Source organism: Panthera leo, chromosome B2 (genome assembly GCF_018350215.1).
Source record: "Panthera leo isolate Ple1 chromosome B2, P.leo_Ple1_pat1.1, whole genome shotgun sequence".
NCBI classification, from domain to species: Eukaryota; Metazoa; Chordata; class Mammalia; order Carnivora; family Felidae; genus Panthera; species Panthera leo.
In genome coordinates, this window is record NC_056683.1 from 31,981,582 (window position 1) to 32,002,637 (window position 21,056).

The 21,056-nt window shown below is 41.2% G+C and overlaps 1 protein-coding gene across 1 annotated transcript; it reads right to left on the reverse strand.

The window, feature by feature from the left end:
• Positions 1–2,826: 2,826 nt before the first annotated feature.
• SMIM40 (small integral membrane protein 40) lies at positions 2,827–3,499 on the reverse strand. The gene is made up of 2 exons (XM_042937266.1): positions 3,042–3,499; positions 2,827–2,838 (listed from the first exon to the last, which is right to left on the reverse strand). The coding sequence occupies exon 1, from the start codon at positions 3,321–3,323 to the stop codon at positions 3,081–3,083; it is 243 nt and encodes an 80-aa protein (XP_042793200.1). The 5' UTR covers positions 3,324–3,499; the 3' UTR covers positions 2,827–2,838; positions 3,042–3,080.
• Positions 3,500–21,056: the final 17,557 nt, after the last annotated feature.

A 21,056-nucleotide genomic window follows, 5' to 3' on the forward strand; every position in this document is an offset into this window, starting at 1 on the left:
CTGCAGAAGAAAACTTGGAAGCTTGCAGTGGTTGGTTCATGAGGTATAAAGAAAGAAGCCATCTTCCAAACATAAAAAAGCAAGGTGAAGCAGCAGGCGCTGACGTAGAAGCTGCAGCAAGTTATCTAGCAGACCTAGCTAAGATAATTAATGAAAGTGGCTACACCAAACAACAGATATCCAGTGTAGATGAAACAGTCTTCTACTGAAAGAAGATACCATCTGGGGCTTTCATAACTAGAGAGGAGAAGTCAGTGCCTGGCTTCAAAGCTTCAAATGACAGGCTTACTCTCTTGCTAAGGGCTAAAGCAGCTGGTGACATTAAGTTGAAGCCAATGCTCATTTGCCATTCCAAAAATCCTAGGGCCCTTAAGAATTATGCTAAATTTACTCTGCCCGTGATCTATAAATGGAACAACAAAGCCTGGATGACAGCACATCTGTTGACAACATAGTTACTGCTAAGCCCTACTTTGAGACCTACTGCTCAGAAAGAAAGATTCCTTTCTGGGGGCACCTGGGTGGCTCAGTCGGTTGGGTGTCCGGCTCATGATCTGGGCTCAGGTTGTGATCTCACTGTTTGCGAACTCAGGCGCCACGTGGGGCTCTGTGCTGACAGTGCAGAGCCTGCTTGGGATTCTCTCCCTCTCTCTCTCTGCACCTCCCCCCAAATAAATAAACTTAAAAAAAAAATTCCTTTCTTTTACTGCTCATTGACAATGCACCTGCTCATCCAAGAGCTCTGATAAAGATATACAATGAGATGAATGTTGTTTTCATGCCTGCTAACACAGCATCCATTCTGAAGACCATGGATCAAGGAGTAATTTCGGCTTTCAGGTCTTATTATTTAAGAAATACATTTCATAAAGCTGTCGTTGGTATACATAGTGATTCCTCTAATGGATTTAGGTGAAGTAAATTGAAAACCTTCTCGAAAGGATCCACCAATGTAGATGTATTAGGAACATTTGTGATTCATGGGAAGAGGACAAAATATTAATATTAATAAGAGTTTGAAAGAAGTTGACTCTAACTCTCATGGATGACTTTGAGAGGTTCAAGACTTCAGTGGAGGAAGTAACTTCAGATGTGGTAGAATTGGCAAGAGAACCAGAATTAGAAGTAGAGCCTGGAGATGTGACTGAATTGGCTGCAATCTCAAGATAAAACTTCAAAAGATGAGGAGTTGCTTCTTATGGATGAGCACAGAAAGTGGTTTCTTGAAATGAAATCTACTCCTGGTGAAGATGCTATTAAGATCATTGAAATGACAACAAAGGATTTAGGGTATTACATAAAACTTAGTTGATAAGGCAGCAGCAGGGTTTGAGAGGACTGACTTCAATTTTGAAAGTTCTGCTGTGGGTAAAATGCTATCAAACAGCATCGCATGCTACAGAGAAATCGTTTGTGAAAAGAATAGTCGATTGATGCAGCAAACCTCATAGTTGTCTTATTTTAAGAAATTGGCACAGCCATCCCAACCTTCAGCAACCACCACCCTGATCAGTCAGCAGCCACCAGCATCTAGGGAAGACCCTTCCCCAGCGAAAAGATTAAAACTCCCTGAAAGCTCAGATGATGTTTAGCATTTTTAGCAGTATTGTTTTAAGTTTATTTATTTATGTTGAGAGAGCGAGCATGTGCATGCAAGTTGGAGAAGGGCAGAGAGAGGGAGAGAGAGAACCCCAGGGGGGCTCCAAACCCATCAACCATACTGAGCTGAAGTCAGGTTCTCAACTGACTGAGCCACCCAGGCACCCCAGCAATAAAGTGTTTTTAAATTAAGGTAGTACGTTGGATTTTTTTTAAAGACATAATGCTATCGTGCACTTAATGGACTACAGTATCACGTAAACATGACCTTTATATGCACTGGAAAAGCAAAAAAGCTCCTTTGACTTTCTTTATTGCGATATTCGCTTTATTGTGGTCATTTGGAACAGAACCTGCATTATCTCCAAGATATGCCTGTGGTTGTCAATCATGAAATCTGGGGCTAATCTTGTCTTAAGTAAAGGGACATGTAGCCTATTTCTTTCATCAAGGTACCATAAACACCACCTCTCCTGTCTCATTAAACATGTACTTCCAATTTTTAATCATTTAAAAACTGTGTGCAATCTTGATGCTATTTAAATCAGTTCTGTTCTCATAATAATTGCAATGATAACAGAAGAAAAATTATTAAAAACTTTGCTGTCTATGGTCACAAGAAAGAAAAACATTTTTCATCTCAATTAATATGTATATGCAAGAAAATATGATTGATCGGTCAGTAAAAGACTTTCGAGTATAAAAGTATAAAGTTGTCTGTGGAGAAGTGGACTGGTAATAGCTGTTCAAGGGGGAAAAAAAGAGTCACGAAAGAAGGAAGAGAATAATCCTGTAGTTATGAGTTTGTTTATTTTAAAATGTGAATATTTTCCTTTTTTCTTTTTTTAAAGTTTTTTTTTAAATGTTTATTTATTTTTGAAGGGGAGAGACACAGGGCATGAGCCTGTAAGGGGCAGGGAAAGAGGGAGACACAGAATCTCTGTCAGCACAGAGCCCGACATGGGCCTCGAACTCACCAACCATGAGATCATGACCTGAGCCAAAGTGTGACAACTGAGCCACCCAGACGCCCCTATTTTCCTTTAAAAAAAAAAAAGTTTATTTTGAAAGACAGCACATGCATGAATGGGAGAGGGGCAGAGAGAGAAGAGGACAGAGGATCCACGCTGACAGCAGAGCCTGCCTTGGGGCTCGAACCCAAGAACCGGAGATCACGACCGGAGCTGAAATCGGGCGCTTCACCGGCTGAGCCACCCAGGTTCCCCAAGATGTGAATATCTGCAATCGGCCAGAAATTCCATCCTTGAAACAATTTTCATTTATGATGAAAAACTGTAGATGATTACTTAAGCATATGTGAGAAGTACAAACCTTTTCAAAAAATTTTCCCAGAGTATAGGTGCAAAAATTTTAAGACAGCTGTGCAAGTGTCCCCTCCACAGCCCCCTACATTCTATTTCCCTCTTGTCCCCACCTCTCACCTCTGTCACAGGGGAAGACAATGTTTATAGGAAAGGTGGTCACAATTCCAGCTCCTCCTCCTTCTGAGGTGTTCTCAGGAGCCAGTCCCCAAACTTTGCCCACGGTAGCAGCCACAGCAGCTTATAAACAGCCTCCAGCGTCAGTAGCATCAGGAAGAGGACCAGGAAGATAAAGAAGGCCTTGTCCAAGGCCCGACGCAGGGGACCTCTGGGAGGACAAGGACGCCTGGCAAACGCCAGGAACACATCCTCCTCAGCCACGTCGCCTTCCTCCTCCGCCATAGTAACTCACAGCTGACAGCTGACTGGATCAGCGGGGCTGGGATGGGAGCCCTTGCTCAGCAACGCCAGGATTAAGGGGCATGGCAGCAGCAAGCCCTGAACCTGCTTGGGTTGACCCTAATTCCCCCATCAAAGACAGAAAGGAGGCAATCGTATGATCATCCCGTGCAATGTGAATGGTCTGGACTAAGTGATTCCTAAAGTCTGTCCACCTTTACTGCAACTGTGTCTTCGCAACACGGAGACAGGCGAGCTGGAACGACTGCTGGAGTCTTTCTGGGTCTCCAGGTTCAAGGCCCCACGTCTTTCGGCCCTACAGACAGAGGGTGAGCAATTGTAGCTGATGTGCCACCGTGAGCCGCTGTCAGCCCATTCCAGCTTTACCTTGGGTGGTGGGAGGAGGCCTGGGGGAAGGGCTCTCGGGGTCTATAGAAAGAGAAAGATCGTGATTGGTCAGCGGAGCCAGAGTGTGTCGTTGAGACTTAAGTGTTGGCGCGATAATATGGGAGAGGGGTGATGATTAAAGAGTTGTTGACTGGGAGTGTCGTCCAGGAGGCTGTCGTTGGAGCAAGGGTTGAAGTCCTCTTCTTGGCCCTGTTCCCTAGGCACTGGCCCCAAGGCCTCCAGGAGGACCCCCTGGAATAAGTGGAGCAGTACGGGGGTAGGGTAGCCAGTAGAGGGAGCAATGTATGGTAGTGGACCTCATGCATGGAGCCTTTAGGATCTCTTACCTAAACTTCATTTTGACCTAATAGGAAGACCTTGCTCACCCCCAAAAAGGTACAAACGATGCCACGATTTTGTTTAGAGCCAAGTTCTGTTATTGTTTGCTGTCGCCACAAGAGGGTTGCTCCAAGAGTCAAAAAACCTAGATGGAGTCAAACTAATCACTTAGGACTTGTGTTAATTAAACAAGGCGGCCATTAGACTGCATTAGCAAACCCAAATCTAAGCCTGTAAATTCCCCAAGGTTTGGAAATCAAAATGCTGAAGACAATCACAGTCAACGAGGCTTTAAGCTATAGCCAGACAAATAATTGCTTTTCTGTGCTTCTGGACTTTATCTGTATAAGTCTTTCCCCTGGCTCCTGTCTGCAGAATGTGCCTAAGCACTTTTGGTTTGGTGCTACCCCATTCAAATCCATTCATTCATTCATTCATCCATTCATTCATTCAGAGAGAAGGAGAGAGAGAGTGTGTGTGCATACAAGTTGGGGAGGGGCAGAGAGAAGGAGACAGAGGATCTGAAGCAGGCTCTGTGCTAACAGCAGAGAGCTGATTCGAGACTTGAACTCACAAACCATGAGATCATGACCTGAACTGAAGTCGGTCGCTCAACTGACTGAGCCACCCAGCCTCCCCTCAAATCCATTTTTACTCAAATAAACGCTTTGAATTTTTAATATGCCTCAGTTTATCTATTACCTGTTTGTGAGTGTCATCTTGAGGAAGTCACTGGACTTTTTTTATAAAACTGAGAAATCTCTTGCTTCACAAAATTGTTATAAGGGACAAATAAAATAAGGGGTTTGTTTTGTTTTTGTTTGTAAATTGTGAAGTGCTATATTAATATAACATATTAATTTCTGATACCCTCACTTATGTCTCAGACAAGTTTACAATAAGTCTACACAAACACCTTTTCTTTTTCAAATTTAAATTTAAATTCTAGTTAGTTAATATTATAGCACAATATTGGACTCAGAAGTAGAATTCAGTAATTCATCACTTACATACAACACCCAGTGCTCATCATAACAAGTGCCCTCCTTAATACCCATCACCCATTTAGCCCATCAACCTCCCTCCATCAACCCTCAGTTTGTTATCTATTGTTAAGAGTCGCTTGGGGCACATGGGTGGCTCAATTGTTTGAGCATCCAACCCTTGCTTTTGGCTCAGGTCATGATCCCAGAGTCGTGGGATCCAGCTCCACATCAGGCTCCACACCTGTGGAGCCTATTTGGAATTCTCTCTCTCTCTCTCTCTCTCTCTCTCTCTCTCTCTCCTCTGCCCCTCTCCCCCACTCTCTCTCTAAAATAAAAAATTAAAACAAATATTCTCTCTATCCCTCTGCCCCTCTCCCTCACTCACAGCCTCTCTGTCTCACACTAAAAAACAAAACAAAACAAAAAAACAAAAAAACAATCTCTTATGGTTTGCTTCCTCTCTCTTTTTCCCCCTTCCCTATGTTCATCTGTTTTGTTTCTTAAATTCCACATATGAGTGGAATCATATCGTATTTGTCCTTCTCTGACTTATTTTGCTTAACATAATACACTCTAGCTTCATCCGTCATTGCAAATGGCAAGAGTTCATTCTTTTTGATGACTGAGGAATATTCCATCATATATATACCACATCTTCTTTATCCATTCATCAGTTGATGGACATTTGGGCTGTTTCCATAGTTTGGCTATTGTTGGGGGGCCTGGCTGGCTCAGTCAGTTAAGCGTCTTTTTGATTTCAACTCAGGTCATGATCTCACATTCATGAGATCCAGCCTGGAGTTGGGCTCTGTGTTAACAGCTCAGAGCCTGCTTGGGATTCTCTTTCTCCCTCTCTCTCTGTCCCTCCCCCTCATGCTCATGCTCTCTCTCTCACTCTCTCAAAATAAAGAAAGAAAGAAACATTAAAAAAAAACATTGTACACAGTTTTGCTATTGTTGATTATGGTGCTATAAACATCAGGGTACATGTACTGCTTCAAATTTGTATTTTTGTATCATAGGGTAGTTCTATTTTTAACATTTTGAGGAATGAACCTCCATACTGTTTTCTGGAGTGGCTGCACCAGTTTTCATTCCCACCGACAGTGTAAGAGGGTTCCCCTTTCTCCACATCTGCACCAACATCTGTTGTTTCCTGTGTTGTTAATTTTACCCATCGTGATGGGTGTGAGGTGGTATCTCACCATGGTTTTGATTTGTATTTCCCTGATGATGAGGCTATACAAACACCTTTATCTTTCCTTCTACATGATAGGTTATAGCACCAAGGTCTTGTGTAATATATAAACCCAGCACCTCAATGGATTTTTTTTAAATTTTGAAATAATTTCAAATTTACAGAAAACATTTAAGAATGGTATCAAGAAGGGGCACCTGGGTGGCTCAGTTGGTTAAACATCTGACTCTTAATCTCAGCTCAGGTCTTAATCTCAGATTATGAGTTCTAGCCCCACTTTGGGCTCTGTGCTGGGCATGAAGCCTACTTAAAAAAAAAAAAAGAATGGTATCAAAAACTCTGGTATCTTTTTCACCCTAATTCCCCCATTCTACATGTGGATATATGTGCTTATTTCTCTCAACCCCAATATAACTATCTGTTAGGGGTTGCATTTTGACACATAAAATTCATATATTGAAGTCCTAATCCTCAGTGTCTTAAGAATGTGACCTTATTGGGCAAAAGACGTGACTAGACACTTCTCCAAAGAAGACATCCAGATGGCCAGCCGACACATGAAAAAAATGCTCAACAACACTCATCGTCAGGGAAATACAAATCAAAACCACAATGACATACCACCTCACACCTGTCAGAATGGCCAACATTAACAACTCAGGCAACAACAGCTGTTGGCGAGGATGTGGAAAGAGAGGATCTCTTTTGCATTGTTGGTGGGAATGCAAGCTGGTGCAGCCACTCTGGAAAACAGTACAGAGGTTCCTCAAAAAATTAAAAATAGAACTACCTTACGACCCAGCAATTGCACTACTAGGCATTTATCCAAGGGATACAGATATGCTGTTTCAAAGGGGCATATGCACCCCAATGTTTATAGCAGCACTGTCAACAATAGCCAAAGTATGGAAAGAGCCCAAATGTCCATCGATGGATGAATGGATAAAGAAGATGTGGTGTATATATACAATGGAGTATTACTCGGCAATCAAAAAGAAAGAAATCTTGCCATTTGCAACTATGTGGATGGAACTGGAGGGTATTATGCTAAGTGAAATCAGTCAGTCAGAGAAATACAAAAATCATATGACTTCACTCATATGAGGACTTTAAGACACAGAACAGATGAACACAAGGGAAGGGAAGGAAAAATAATATAAGAACAGGGAGGGGGATAAAACATAAGAGACTCTTAAATATGGAAAACAAAGAGGTTTACTGGAGGGGTTGTGGGGGGGGAGGGGCTAAATGGGTAAGGGACATTAAGGAATCTACTCCTGAAATCATTGTTGCACTAGATGCTAACTAGCTTGCATGTAAATTAAAAAAATTAAATTTAATAAAAAAAAGAATGTGACCTTATTTGGCAATGAGGTCATTGCCGATGTAATTGGATTAATTAAAATGAGGTCATATTGCAGTAAAGTGTACTCCTAATCCAATATGACTAATGTCATTACAAAAAGGGGAAATTTGGACCCAGATCTGCGTACAATGAGAATACCATGTGTACATGGAGGCAGAGATACAGTTGATGTGTCTACAAGCCAAGGAATGCCAAAGATTGCCAGCAAACCACCAGAATCTAGGGGAGAGGCATGGAATAGACTTTTCTCTCATATCATCATTCAGAAAAAACCAAGCCTGCCAACACTATGACTTTGGACTTCTGCCTTCAGAACTGTGAGACAATAAATTTCTATTGTTTAAGCCACAGTCTGTTAAAACAGTCCTAGCAAACTAATACACTATTCTAAACAACAAATCGACACCACTATTAAAATCACAGATACCTTTCCAATTTCACCAACAATATATCTGCCCTTTTTGATCCAGGATTACATATTGCATTTGGTTGTCACATATCTACAGTCTCCTTTAATCTGGGTAGTTCCTTTGTCTTGCCTTGGCTTTCAGGAATCAGTTTTAAAGAGCACAAGCTTTTTACTTTCTGCAAGATGTCCTTCAACCTAAGTGCACGTAAAGGCAAAAGGAAAATGATGTTGTGTCCTTTCAAGTGCATGACATTAGGAAGTGCAGGAGGTGAACCCATATACAGTTCGGCAGGTTTCTCCTCCATAAAGTCAGCACTTGTCCCTTTGTAATTCTTAAGTCTCTGCTACGTCATCAAATCTCCATCTATTTGCCTTAGCATCGATTGATAACCTCCCTTGGAATAACCACCATGATAATGTTTGATTTTAATTAATTGATAATTAATTAATTGATTAATTAATTAACTAATTATTAATTAATCAATAATATTGATTTTTAATTCCACCATTCCTTCTTCAGCTTTTAGTCAACAATCTACTATAAGAGAGAACATTACCTTCTCCCTCATTTATTCATTTATTTATATCATATGGACTCATGGATTTCTTTTACTCAATGAACTATAATGCATTACTATCATATTTATTGTCTGGACTTGTGGGTTTCTATTTTACTTAATGAAATATAATCAGTTACTATAATTATTATTTTGATGCACAAAGGATCCCAAATTTGGTAAATGAAATATCCTTTCAAGCTGGATCCTGTGTCCTTTTGAGATGTTCTCAACATTATTTGAGAATTTCCTTCCTTTCTTTTTTTGCTTTTTAAACAATTTTTTAATGTTTATTTATTTTTGAGAGAGAGAGAGAGAGACAGAGCATGAGTGGGGGAGGAGCAGAGAGAGAGGGAGAGAGAGAGGGAGAATCTGAAGCAGGCTCCAGTCTCCAAGCTGTCAGCACAAATCCTAATGTGGGGCTCAAACCCACAAACCATGAGATCATGACCTGAGTCCAAGTCCGACACTTAACCAACTGAGACACCCAGGCACCCTGAGCACTTCCTTACTTTCTGGTACAAGAGGTGATCCAGGCTGAATTTGTACTTTTCCTGCCTCCGCCCAGGAATCAACTGTTTCTTCTGGCTTCTTCTAACAGGATGGTATTTGGAAACCAAGATCTGGGTTCTAGATATACTCATTACTACAGGGATGCCATTGTTTCTAGCCCCTGACAGCAAACCAAGCTAGGAAATATATGAACATATATATATGTACACACACACACACACACACACACACTGTTCCAGTTACTGTTGCTGCCTAACATAACTAAAACTTAGTGGTGTAAAACAACCATTTTATTATGCTTATGGAATGATGTCAATAATTCAGGAAGGACACAGTAAAGACAGCTTATCTTTGCTCAACAATGTCTGGATCCTCAGTTGGGAAGATTTGAAGGCTGGAGATGACTTACTGCTAAGGTGGAATCATCTGGAGGCATCTTCTAGCAGTTGATGTTAGCTGTCAGCTAGATCTCTGGAGCCGGTGGCCAGAGCACCTACACATGTCCTCTCCATGTAGCGTGGGCTGCTTCACAGCATGGTAACCTCTGGGTGGTTAAAATTCTTACTTGGTGTTCATGGCTCAAAGGCGAATGTTGCAGTGAAAAGGGCAGAAGGTACATCACCTTTCAGATCTAACCTCAGAAATCATGCAGCACGACTTCATTGCTTTTTATTGGCTACAAGAGAGCCACAAGCCTGTTCAGATTTATAAGGAAGAGATATGGACCTCATAAATCCACCTCTTGATGGAAGAAATGGAGAGAATTCAAGAGAGTGTGGTAGGTGAATAAGACGAGAGCAAGAACACAGCCAGCCCTTTCCAAGAATGTTGCCCTGAAAGGAAAAAGAAAGATGCAGCATAATGTAGAAGGAAACATGGGATCAAGAGGAAGGATTTTTTAAAAGATTTTATTTATTTTTTAAGTAAACTCTACACCCAACAAGGAGCTCAAACTCATGACCCCAAGATCAAGAGTTGCATGCTTCTCTGACTTAGCCAGCCTGGCACCCTAAGAGGAAGAATATTTTTAATAGTATATTCTGATATTTTGATATGCTTATAGGAATGACTAAGTAGGGAGAGAGGAGACTAGGGAGTAAAGTGGCAACTGTAGGAATGGTATCCTTGAGTGAGTGGGTCTGGGATTCAATGGCCACAAGTAAAAGAGGTGGCCTTAGATAGACTATTGCATTTATGGTGTCTGGAGGGAAGACAAAGTCTAAGGGCAAAAGTGTAGATAGGTGGGGAGGTGTAATGGGAGGTGGAGAAAGTTCTCCACCTTTCAGTGAACTAGGAAGTAACACAATCAGAAGGGCACCAGGAGGTTAATTTGAGGAAAGGTGTAGACATTTGCAGGATCCCAGTGCAAGAGTAAAAATGGATGCTTACATATCATAGGTCTAATTTCTTTGAAGTCACTAACCAAGCTAATGAACTGTTAAGTATGTTCTTTATTCATACCTTGAGAAATCTACCTTCATAACAAAATAAAAAAATATGTGCAAAGCAACACAACTGGAAGAACATCAAAATGACTATATTTAATCATTTAATCATTATCACATGTATCTAAGTATTCTATTGGTGGATAAGATATGGTTGGATGAGTAATAAAGATATGCATTATTTAAAAATTAATAAAATATTAATTTTATAAATGAATTTTATTTATCTTTATTTTAGCAAAGTTGCTATGTTGTTATAATAAAGATTTTCAAATAATCTGTGTTCTATTGATGGTAATGGGCTAAAGAATTTAAAAGTCAATGCAACTCAGGGCACCTGGGTGGCTCAGTTGGTTAAGCATCTAACTTTGGCTTAGGTCATGATCTCACAGTTTGTGGGTTTGAGCCCTGCATCAGGCTCTGCACTGACAGTGCAGAAGCTGCTTGGGATTCTCTCTCTCTCTCTCTCTCTCTCTCTCTCTCTCATTTCCCCTACCCGACTTGTTTTCTCTTCTCTCTCTCTGTCTCCCTCTCAAAAATACACAAATAAACTTTTAAAAAAAGTCAAATGCAACTGTACTCAAACTTCACATAATTTGAATATATTTGCATACAGTATTTGCATACAGATGTAAAATGAAGTTAACCTAAAATTAAAATTATACTCATGCTTTCAAATATTATTTGTCTAAGTTTAAATCATCTATTAAAACTAAAGTTTAAAATGCAAGTTATACTAAATATTTTGTTTTATTATTTTTTTAATGTTTATTTTTGAGAGAGAGAGAGACTGAGCATGAGCAGGGGAGGGGCAGAGAGAGGGAGACACAGAATCCAAAGCAGGCTCCAGGCTCTGAGCTGTCAGCATAGAGCCCAATGTGGTGCTCCAACCCACCAACCTTGAGATCATGACCTGAGCCAAAGTCGGATGCTTAACCAACTGAGCCACCCAGACACCCCCTAAATAAATATTTTAAATTATTATAAAAAGGTGGTGCTTTATTTATTTATTTGAGAGAGAGAGAGTGCACAAGCTGGGGAGAGGGGCAGAGGAAGAGAGAGAGAGAGAGAGAGAGAGAGAGAGAGAGAGAGAGAGAGAATGTTAAGCAGGCTCCACACTCAGCACAGAACCCGATCGATGCAGGGCTCGATCCCACAAGCCTGGCATCATGGCCTGAGCTGAAATTAAGGGTCGGATGCTCAGCCAACTGAGCCAACCAGGCACCCCAGAAAGATGGTATTTTAAATTTTAACTTTTTGAGATTATAGTTAAACCTTCTTAAATATTTTTATAAAAATAAAGCTACATGTAATTCAGGTGTTGGCTATTGATTTAGTTGCCAGTATAACTTCATATGTCATGCTTGTTATACATAAATATATTCACAAATCTAAGAGTAATATAAATTGTTTAGGACAGGAAAATGTTCCTCAGCCACCATGGTACAACTGTGGCCCTACCTACCAGGAAATGAGACATCATTATGTAAGAAAGCATTGCTTTCATAACTGACTGGGAGAGAATATTTGACAAATTGATTAATTTGTCTTTTCTATTACCTAATCACTATCACTGCTAAATTGTCCCTGCATTCTAAACAAGGGTCCATTTCTAGAGTCGGCAATGGCACAGCCCATAAATCTTCACAGCATTTGGTTACCATCACCTTTTGTTTCAATGATAGAAGATTAGAAGTTTGGAAACACATTTCCTTGGGACCTGATTAGTGTTTGGTTTTGGTTTTGTTTTTTTGGAGAGAGAGAGCACGAGCAGGGTAGAGGGGCAGAGGGAGAGAGAGAGAGACAGAGAGAGAGAGAGAATCTCAACCAGGCTCCACACTCTGCACAAAGCCCCACATACAGCTCAATCCCATGACCCTGGAATCAAGATCTGAGCTGAGGGGAGCCTGGGTGACTCAGTCAGTTAAGCATCAGACTTCAGCTCAGGTCATGATCTCACAGTTTGTGAGTTCGAGCCCTGTGTCAGGCTCAGTGCTGACAGCTCGGAACCTGGACCCTGCTCTGGATTCTGTGTCTCCCTCTCTGCCCCTCTGCAGCTCGCTGTCTGTCTCTCTCTCACTCTCTCAAAAATAAAAAAAAAAACATTGAAAAAATTTTCTTAAAGATGTGACCTGAAATCAAGAGCCAGGACTGCTCAACTGACTGAGCCATCCAAGTGCCCCAGGACCTGAATAGTGTAAATTATAAAGAAAGATGTTTAGACTTCTGGTCACGCTGTGTATAGTAGGCAGCCTTCTACAATGGCTCCAGGTGATTTCCACCTCCTGATATTCATGTCTTTGTGCAATCTCCTCCCCTTGAGTGTGGACTACATCTAATGGCTTGCTTGTAAGGGATTGAATATGGCAAAAGTGATGGGATGTTACTTCCTTTTCTTCTTTTTCTTTTTCTTCTTCTTCTTTTTACAATGAACTAACTATGGCCACTTTTATTAATGGTAAATTACTACATATGCCCTTTCCCACCTCCCACCTTCACCCTGTCCAACCCTCCCAAATTAACAAGAAAAAGAGCAAATATTCAGTAGTGTACCGACAGCAGCAGTATTTCTCTTTTCGAAGAGATCATGTGCCAATAGTTTCAAAGGGCCACAATATACTCCAGATTTTGTTGACAAGTATTTCTGGATTGCATGATAAGCCTTTCCACCATTTGTGGGGCCTGAATGGAATATTATCTTCCACCGTATGGCTCTGGCTTCTTAGGATCATGTGGATTCTAAAGTCACCGATCTTATCTAGATCACCCCAGGATCCAACACAGGAAATATCTGCTTCTCACATCTCAAGAAAAATGGAAATAAATCATCCACATGAGCTGCACTGAAGCAAATATCTTTCAACATAATCCGAATGGCCACATCCAGGGAATGAGACTGCATGATCAAATTTCTTTTTTTTTATTTGAAATTTATTTATTTCTTTTAATTCAAATTAGTTAACACACAGTATAGTATTGGTTTCCAGAGTAGAACCCAGTGATTCATCCCCTGTATATAACACCCAGTGCTCATCCCAACAAGTGTCTTCCTTAATGCCCATCACCCATTTAGCCCGTCCTCCCACCCAACACCCCTCCAGCAACCTTCAGTTTGCTCTCTGTACTTAAGAGTCTCTCATGGTTTGCCATGGTTTATAATTTCTAAAACTTAGGAAAGCTTGGTGGAAGAGATGAGCATCAAGTCCATAATCAGCACCCAGTTTCTGAATTTCGTCCCTCTTGTAAAACTTGTATAAGACTTTCTTTATATCATTCTTGTCCAAAGGGGGGTTTAGCTCAGCCCAACATCACCATCTGTGCCATCTGCGCGCTGGGACCCTCAGGTTTCACGCTGACTGCCACCAACAAGGATGTGGTCTGGGCCGTGGAGCCTCCTGAGGCAGGGGAGGAGGCCCAGACAACAGCAGATAGGTGCCCCAGAGCCCCAGGAAGGGGTTCAATGCGGGCATGAAGGGCAGAGCAGTCCTCTGCCCAGTGGCCAGACAGGAGCCTCGCTGGGAGTAGATCCCATAAGGGGCACACGTGGGGAAGGACATCCAGGCCGCAGGCCTTAAAGGAGGCTGGCTGAAGCAGCCTGGGGCTGGGCCTGAGGTGTCACTTCTAAGATTAATTTCTTAAAAAAAACCATGACTTTCATCTTGCTGACACTCTCCCTGTTGCTGGCTTTGATGAAGCAAGCTGCCATGTTGGGGGGGCTCACATGGCAAGAAACTGCCCTCCTCTGGGCAACAGCCAACACGAAACTGATATCTCAAGTCCAATAACCTTTAAGGAACTAAATCCTGCCAACAACTGTCGGGGTGAGCTTAGAAAGAGATCCTTCCCTAGATGAACCTTTAGACGAGATCATTGGCAACACCTTGATTGCAGCTTTGTGAGAGACCCTGAAACAGAGCTGAAGCTAAGCTTCTCCCAGATTTCTGACCTCCAGAAGCCATGAGTAAATATGTGTGCTGTTTTGGGTCACTAGGTTTTGGGGTAATTTCTTTTTTAAGTTTATTTACTTATTTTGAGAGAGAAAGAGCAGGGTAGGGGGGAGAGAGAGAGAGAGAGAGAGAGAGAGAGAGAGAGAGAATCCCAAGTAGGCTCGGCACTGTCAGTGTAGAGCCTGATGCAGAGCTCGATCCTGCAACAGTGAGATCATGACTTGAGCCGATATCAAGAGTCCTGTGCTTAACCGACTGAGCCACCCAGGTGTCCTGGGGTAATGTCTCATACAGTAATAGATAACTAATATGCTGTGCCAGAACTAAGTGTCAGATCCTTAATAACAGAGAAACCCATATATTTTTTCCAAACTTATTCCTTTTGTGTTATGACTCGTGGGGACCTCTTGAATGTGGATCTCAAGCCAGAGTCCTTTCTTGCATGGGTAAAAAACAGTAGTAGGATTAGTCTATCAGTCTTCAAATTTTTTTGCTTGCCTGTTTCCTAAAAACATTTTGGAAAACTATGTAACCTCTTCCATATTTTTTACCTTATATCTAATTGTTTTCCCTGTGAATTTATTAAAAAAATTTTTTTTAATGTTTATTTATATTTGAGAGAGACAGACAGAGCACGAGCAGGAAAGAGAAGAGACAGGAGACACAGAATCTGAAGCAGGCTCCAGGCTCTGAGCTGTCAGCACAGAGCCCGATGCAGGGCTTGAACTCACAAGCCGTGAGATCATGACCAGAGCCAAAGTTGAATGCTTAACTGAATGAGCCACCCAAGCGCCCTTCCCTGTGAATTTAAATAACTACAAAGAGTATAAAAATTCTGATGTCTTATAAATGTTGACATTGTAAAACAAAGTTGTTTATATTACTCTTTTAAATGTATAATAGAATTTAAATCCCATCATTATTTGATATTCAACGTCAGCCTTTTAGAAAAAGTACAAATAGGGGGGCACCTGGTTGGCTCAGGCGGTTAAGGGTCACACTCTTTTTTTTTTTTTATGTTTATTCCTTCCTGAGAGGGAGAGACAGAGCACAAGCAGGGAAAGGGCGGAAAGAAAGGGAGACACAGAACCTGAAGCAGATTCGAGGCTCTGAGCTGTCAGCACAGAGCCCAACGCAGCGGTTGAACTCAGGGACTGTGAGATCGTGACCTGAGCCAAAGTCGGATGCTTAACTGACTGAGCCACCCAGGCACCCCATTAAGCATCCCACTCTTGATTTGGGCCATGATCTCAGCTCAGGTCATGATCTCACTAATGTGAGATGGAACCCCATGTCAGGCTCCCTGCTGGGTGTGGAGCCTACTTGGGATTCTCTCTCTGTCTCTCTCTCTCTCTCTCTCTCTCTCTCTCTGTCTCCCTCCCTAACCCTCCCCCCATTTCAAAAAAATTAAAATTAAATTAAATTTAAAAAGATATGAATGGAACACCTGGCTGGCTTAGCAGGTAGAGATGCGGCTCTTGATCTTGGGGTCATGAGTGCAAGCCCCATGTTGGGTATGGAACCTATTTTTATTTTTTATTTAAAAATTTTTTAAGTTTATTTATTTTGAGAGAGAGCACATGAGAGCATGAGCAGGGGAGGGGCAGAGAGAGAGAGGGATAGAGAGAGAACCCCAAGCAGGTCCCGCACTGCCATCGATGAGCCCAACACAGGGCTTGAACTCACGAACCGTGAGATCATGACTTGAGTCGAAATCAAGAGTCAGACACTTAACCGACTGAGCCACCCGAGAGCCCCAGGAGCCTACTTTTTAAAAAATGTTTTTAAAAATGAAAGGAATAAACTCTCTTTCCACAGTTGGATATTTTACATAATTTTTTCTCCTTGAATTCATATTTCATTCCCTTTCACCACAGAATTTTATCTTAATTTAATGGATTTTATATCTGAGAGTCTCTCTATACTTCTCTGCAACAAAAAATTGTTTTTTAAGATTAGTTCCTTTTAGGGGCGCCTGGGTGGCTCAGTCGGTTAAGCGGCCGACTTCGGCTCAGGTCATGATCTCACGGTCTGTGGGTTCGAGCCCCGCGTCAGGCTCTGTGCTGAAAGCTCAGAACCTGGAGCCTGTTTCAGATTCTGTGTCTCCCTCTCTCTGACCCTCCCCCATTCATGCTCTGTCTCTCTCTGTCTCAAAAATAAATAAATGTTAAAAAAAAATTAAAAAAAAAAGATTAGTTCCTTTTAATTTCTTTTAACCATAATACTGTTAATGTTTCAATTTCTCTTCTGGATTGAACTATTAGCAGTAGCACAAACTGATGAAAAACACATAAGTATATTATAAAACTTGATAATGATTAAATATTAATCTAAAATGTTATCCAAAATGCATCTATTAATGAGTTTTCAATGAGTTCATGTATCACTGAATCACATTGCTGGAATGAGGCAGCACTAATTATCAATTCTTTTTCTATTTTTTTTCTTTTGTTATTAGAGTAAGGGCTGAGAGTCCTTATTTACATAAATAAGTAAAAGGGAATGGAAATCCTTTTATTATAGCAATAACACTCACTTCTTTGAACTCCTTCTGAATTATATGCCAAAAATCACATAATGAGCTATCATTAAAAGTATTTTTAATGATATTCCAGCTGACAACTCAATTACATTCTATTTTAATTCTGTTGAAAGCAAAGAATTGGAAACCACCTGAATTGTTAAAGGGTTCATTACTCAATCATTAAAGTCATTTATGTTCAAAAACAAGATTTCAAATACTCCAAATTGTACTTTTGTTTGACAACCCAGATGTTTTCACACTTCCCTACCTTGAGAGAATGGTATAGAGGCAATGATAAAAGAGGAAGAAGAGGGAAAAGAGAATCTGCAGAACAGTTCTCAGGCAAGCCAGTTTTAGGTAAGAGAACATATAGCAATAGGGAACGCAAAAATGGATGCCTTCTTAACTGGCCTTGCCCTCATACCCCTTGTAAGGTCTTTGTGTACTCCTTGGAGTCCAAATACTCTAGGGTGAAGACCACTGGACTGGGGAAGCACAATATGATTATCAACCAGCACTGAGGTCTATTGGAGGCTTGTGATAAATTCAAAGTGAGATCAGCCAGCAAAGTTGTGTGGTTTTCATTCCTTTTGGAAATGTTCAGCCACATGAGTACAATGGCAGCTTTGGGAGAGTTAGGGCTTTGCCAAAAATGCTGGGAAAAAATAAAGTAGAAAAGGAATTGAGGCCATATCCAAAGGGAACATCAGTATTATTGGTGGAGGCCAGACGGGAAAGTGAGTGCTAAAATTTCTATGTTTTTTTTTTTTTTTTTAAACCAAACTCTATACCTTCAACGTGGGGCTGGAGCTCATGATCCCAAGATCAATAATTGCATGCTCTATGGATGGAGCCAGCCAGATGCTCCTAAAATTTTCAGTTCTTAAGGATGGGCTGTCCTAGGATTGTAAAGTGAGAAGAGAATCCAAGACCAAGTTTTGGACAGCTCCAGTATTCAATGTCAAGATAAAGAAGGCAATGGTGACCAAAGACAATCAGAGAGGTGAGAGGGGGATTAAAAATATGTTGGGTCATGTAGGACAAGGGACAAGTGTCCCAATAAAGTAGAAGTCCATTTGCCATCTGCTGTTGGAAACCGAGTACAAGGAGGTCTGGAAAGTCCACTGGGTTTGGTTATATGGAAGGCATTGGGGAATTTAGAGTAAGAGGCAGAAGCCCAGCTGGAGTAGGTTGTGGGAAACGAGTGGGAGATGGGGGATGGAAGCAGTCAATACTAACAACTCTTGCTGGGATGTGAAAAAGAGGACAATGGGGTTTTCTTTCTCTTTGTCTTTTATTTGTTTCTATTATAATATTTATTTGTTGGTTTTTCTCTCCTTTATCTGTGTCCTTTCTCAAAACTGGAATCTAAGCTTTGTGAGGGCAGGAACCAACCCTGTCATGTCCAGTCTGGGCAGTATACAGGATGCTTGGAAATATCTTTTAATGGATTAATGAATGAACCAATGGCAAATAAAAGGTTTGAAAATGTAATCCTTTCCCAAACAAAGGCATATCTTGATCCAAGGACAAATTCTAGCTTCATTTCTTTGACTACAAAGGCAATTTTAAGCTCATTTGGTTAAATCTTGAGAATCGGATGTTCAAGTTTCTCTCTCCTCATGCCCCAAACTTCCCTGAAGGAAAGGAATGAAAAAGACAAAGGCTTATAGGGACAAAGAAGATAGGAGAAGCCAACTTTTTAGAAATCAGAAAGCTGATAAGAGCTGAAAGAGGGGTGATAATTGATTTTGCCAACCTGGGAAAGCAAAACCCTGAGGTAAGAGCAGTAGATCTGGATAACATGAAACAAGCTGATTCCTGAGACAGAACTTCAGGAAGACACAGGAATTGAGGCCCCAGTTCCCTTTGAAAGCAGACATACAATGGGAAGATGGATTAAAAGTTTTTGATGAAGCAGAGTTAGTTCTCCCCACAGTTCGGAATCAGACAACCCCCCAGGCCAGCACATCATGCTGGGAAAAGATTGGGGAAAGTCAAACTGGACAGATTCTGGTCTTGGGGACACCAGGCTCTGCTGAGAGCAGAGATGAGGCTCCACACTTCTGAAGTCTGTATCCTAAGCAGTAAACCCTTCAGCTCCCTCTTCCCAGATGCTTCCCAGAAGGTTGGCAACTTTTACCCCACAGGAGTCTGAATCTCTAAGGAAACTGACACCCTCAAGAAAAAAATACCTACAAATATTAACATTTAGGGGTTATTCAAATTTTTTACAAATCTGGGTTCTCTCTCAACTGCCCTATAGTGAAGGCTACTAGTTCCCACCGAGGTAGCAGGGTGGCCTAGTGACTTGTTGGTGGCTCTATCTTAAGTGAGTGTTCAGTTAAGGAACACAGGATATTCGAGGAAGACTCTGAACAAAAACAACAAACCAAAATAAAAAATAAAAATAACATAAGGGAAACAGACAGAAGAGGAAAACGTCACATAAACTATAATAAACTTACTCATAGATAAGACTGCATATATATGAAAAAAAGAACAGGATGCTATAAAAAAAAACCCAGCAAATTGCCATAAGAAGATCAATAGTATGTAAGAAATAACAGTATGTGAGAAAAACTTAAGGCCAATTTTAAGATCCAAATTTTATTTTGTTTTTAACTAGGCTTCACACCCAGCATAGAGCCTACTGTGAGGCTTGAACTCATGACCTTGAGATTAAGACCTGAGCTGAGATCAAGAGTCTGATGCTTAACCAACTGAGCCACCCAGGCACCCCTGGATTTTACTTTTTATGGCAGGAAGAAGCTACTAGCATTTAAAAAGTAACAGTTGTGGGGCACCTGTCTGGATCAGTTGGTAGAGTGCTCAATTCTTGATCTCAGAGTTGTGAGTTTGAGCCCCATGTGGGGTGTAGAGATTACTTTAAAAATAAAATCTTTAGGGGTACCTGGGTGACCCAGTAGGTTAAGCCACTTTTGAATTTGGCTGAGGTCATGATCTCACGGCTCATGGATTCAAACCCCACATCAAACCTGGGTGGCTCAGTCGGTTAAGCATCCAACTCTTGGTTTTGGCTCAGCTCATGATCTCCATGGTTTGTGGGTTCAAGCCCCACATCAGGCTCCATGCAGATAGCACAGAGCCTGCTTGGGATTCTCTCTCTCCCTCTCTCTTTCTGCCCCTCCCCTGCGCATGCTCTCTCCCTCAAAACAAATAAATTAACTTAAATAAAATAAAATCTTCTAAAAAATTAACTAATTTAAAAATGTTGCCCCATGTTGGGCTCTGTGCTGACAGTGTGAAGCCTGCTTGGGGTTCTCTCGCTCCTTCTCTCTCCTCTCTCTGCCTCTCCCCTGCATGAGCACACTCTCTCTTTCTCAAAATAAATAAATAAATATTAAAAAAAAAATAAGGGGCGCCTGGTTGGCTCAGTTGGTTAAGTGTCTGATTTCGGCTCAGGTCATGATCTCACCGTTTGTGAGTTCAAGCCCCGCATCAGGCTCTGTGCTGACAGCTCAGAGCCTGGAGCCCGCTTCAGATTCTATGTTTTCCTCTCTCTCTGCCCCTCTCCCACTCATACTCTGTGCCTTGCTCTCAAAAATAAATAAAAACATTTAAAAAACATTTTTTGATATATAAAATAACAGTTGTCCTCATTGTATTTAGCTCAAACAACAAACAAACGGTATTTATCCTCTTTTTTTTCCTCTTGAAAATGAGAGTCTCTAAAGAAAAGAATGCATATTTCTCTTGAAAAATGACTGTCCTGTTTGTCCTGGCTATTTTTAGGTATTATACTCATTTGACATTGCAGTTAATTAACAAAAGAATCTTTCCTGTTGGATAGATACCACGTGTGCAAAATCCCAAAGGAAGAAAGGTGCATCTCCTGTTTTCCCCAGTCCCACAACCACCCAGGTCACCTCCCGGGAACCAAACTGTTATACTGGTTTCTCCTACCTCTTTCCAGATAAGGCAGTCAATTTACTGTGAAGTCAATGATGCTTTGGCATCAGAGATCCTTATTGCTCAGGACCCTTCCCAGGTCCTGAACCCAATTTTGATTTGTACTTTTTGTATTCATTTTCTTTTTTAAGT

Excerpts from the sequence above, each read along its gene's own strand:
- SMIM40 (XM_042937266.1), bottom strand. The coding sequence starts at position 3,323 with ATGGCGGAGGAGGAAGGCGACGTGGCTGAGGAGGATGTGTTCCTGGCG.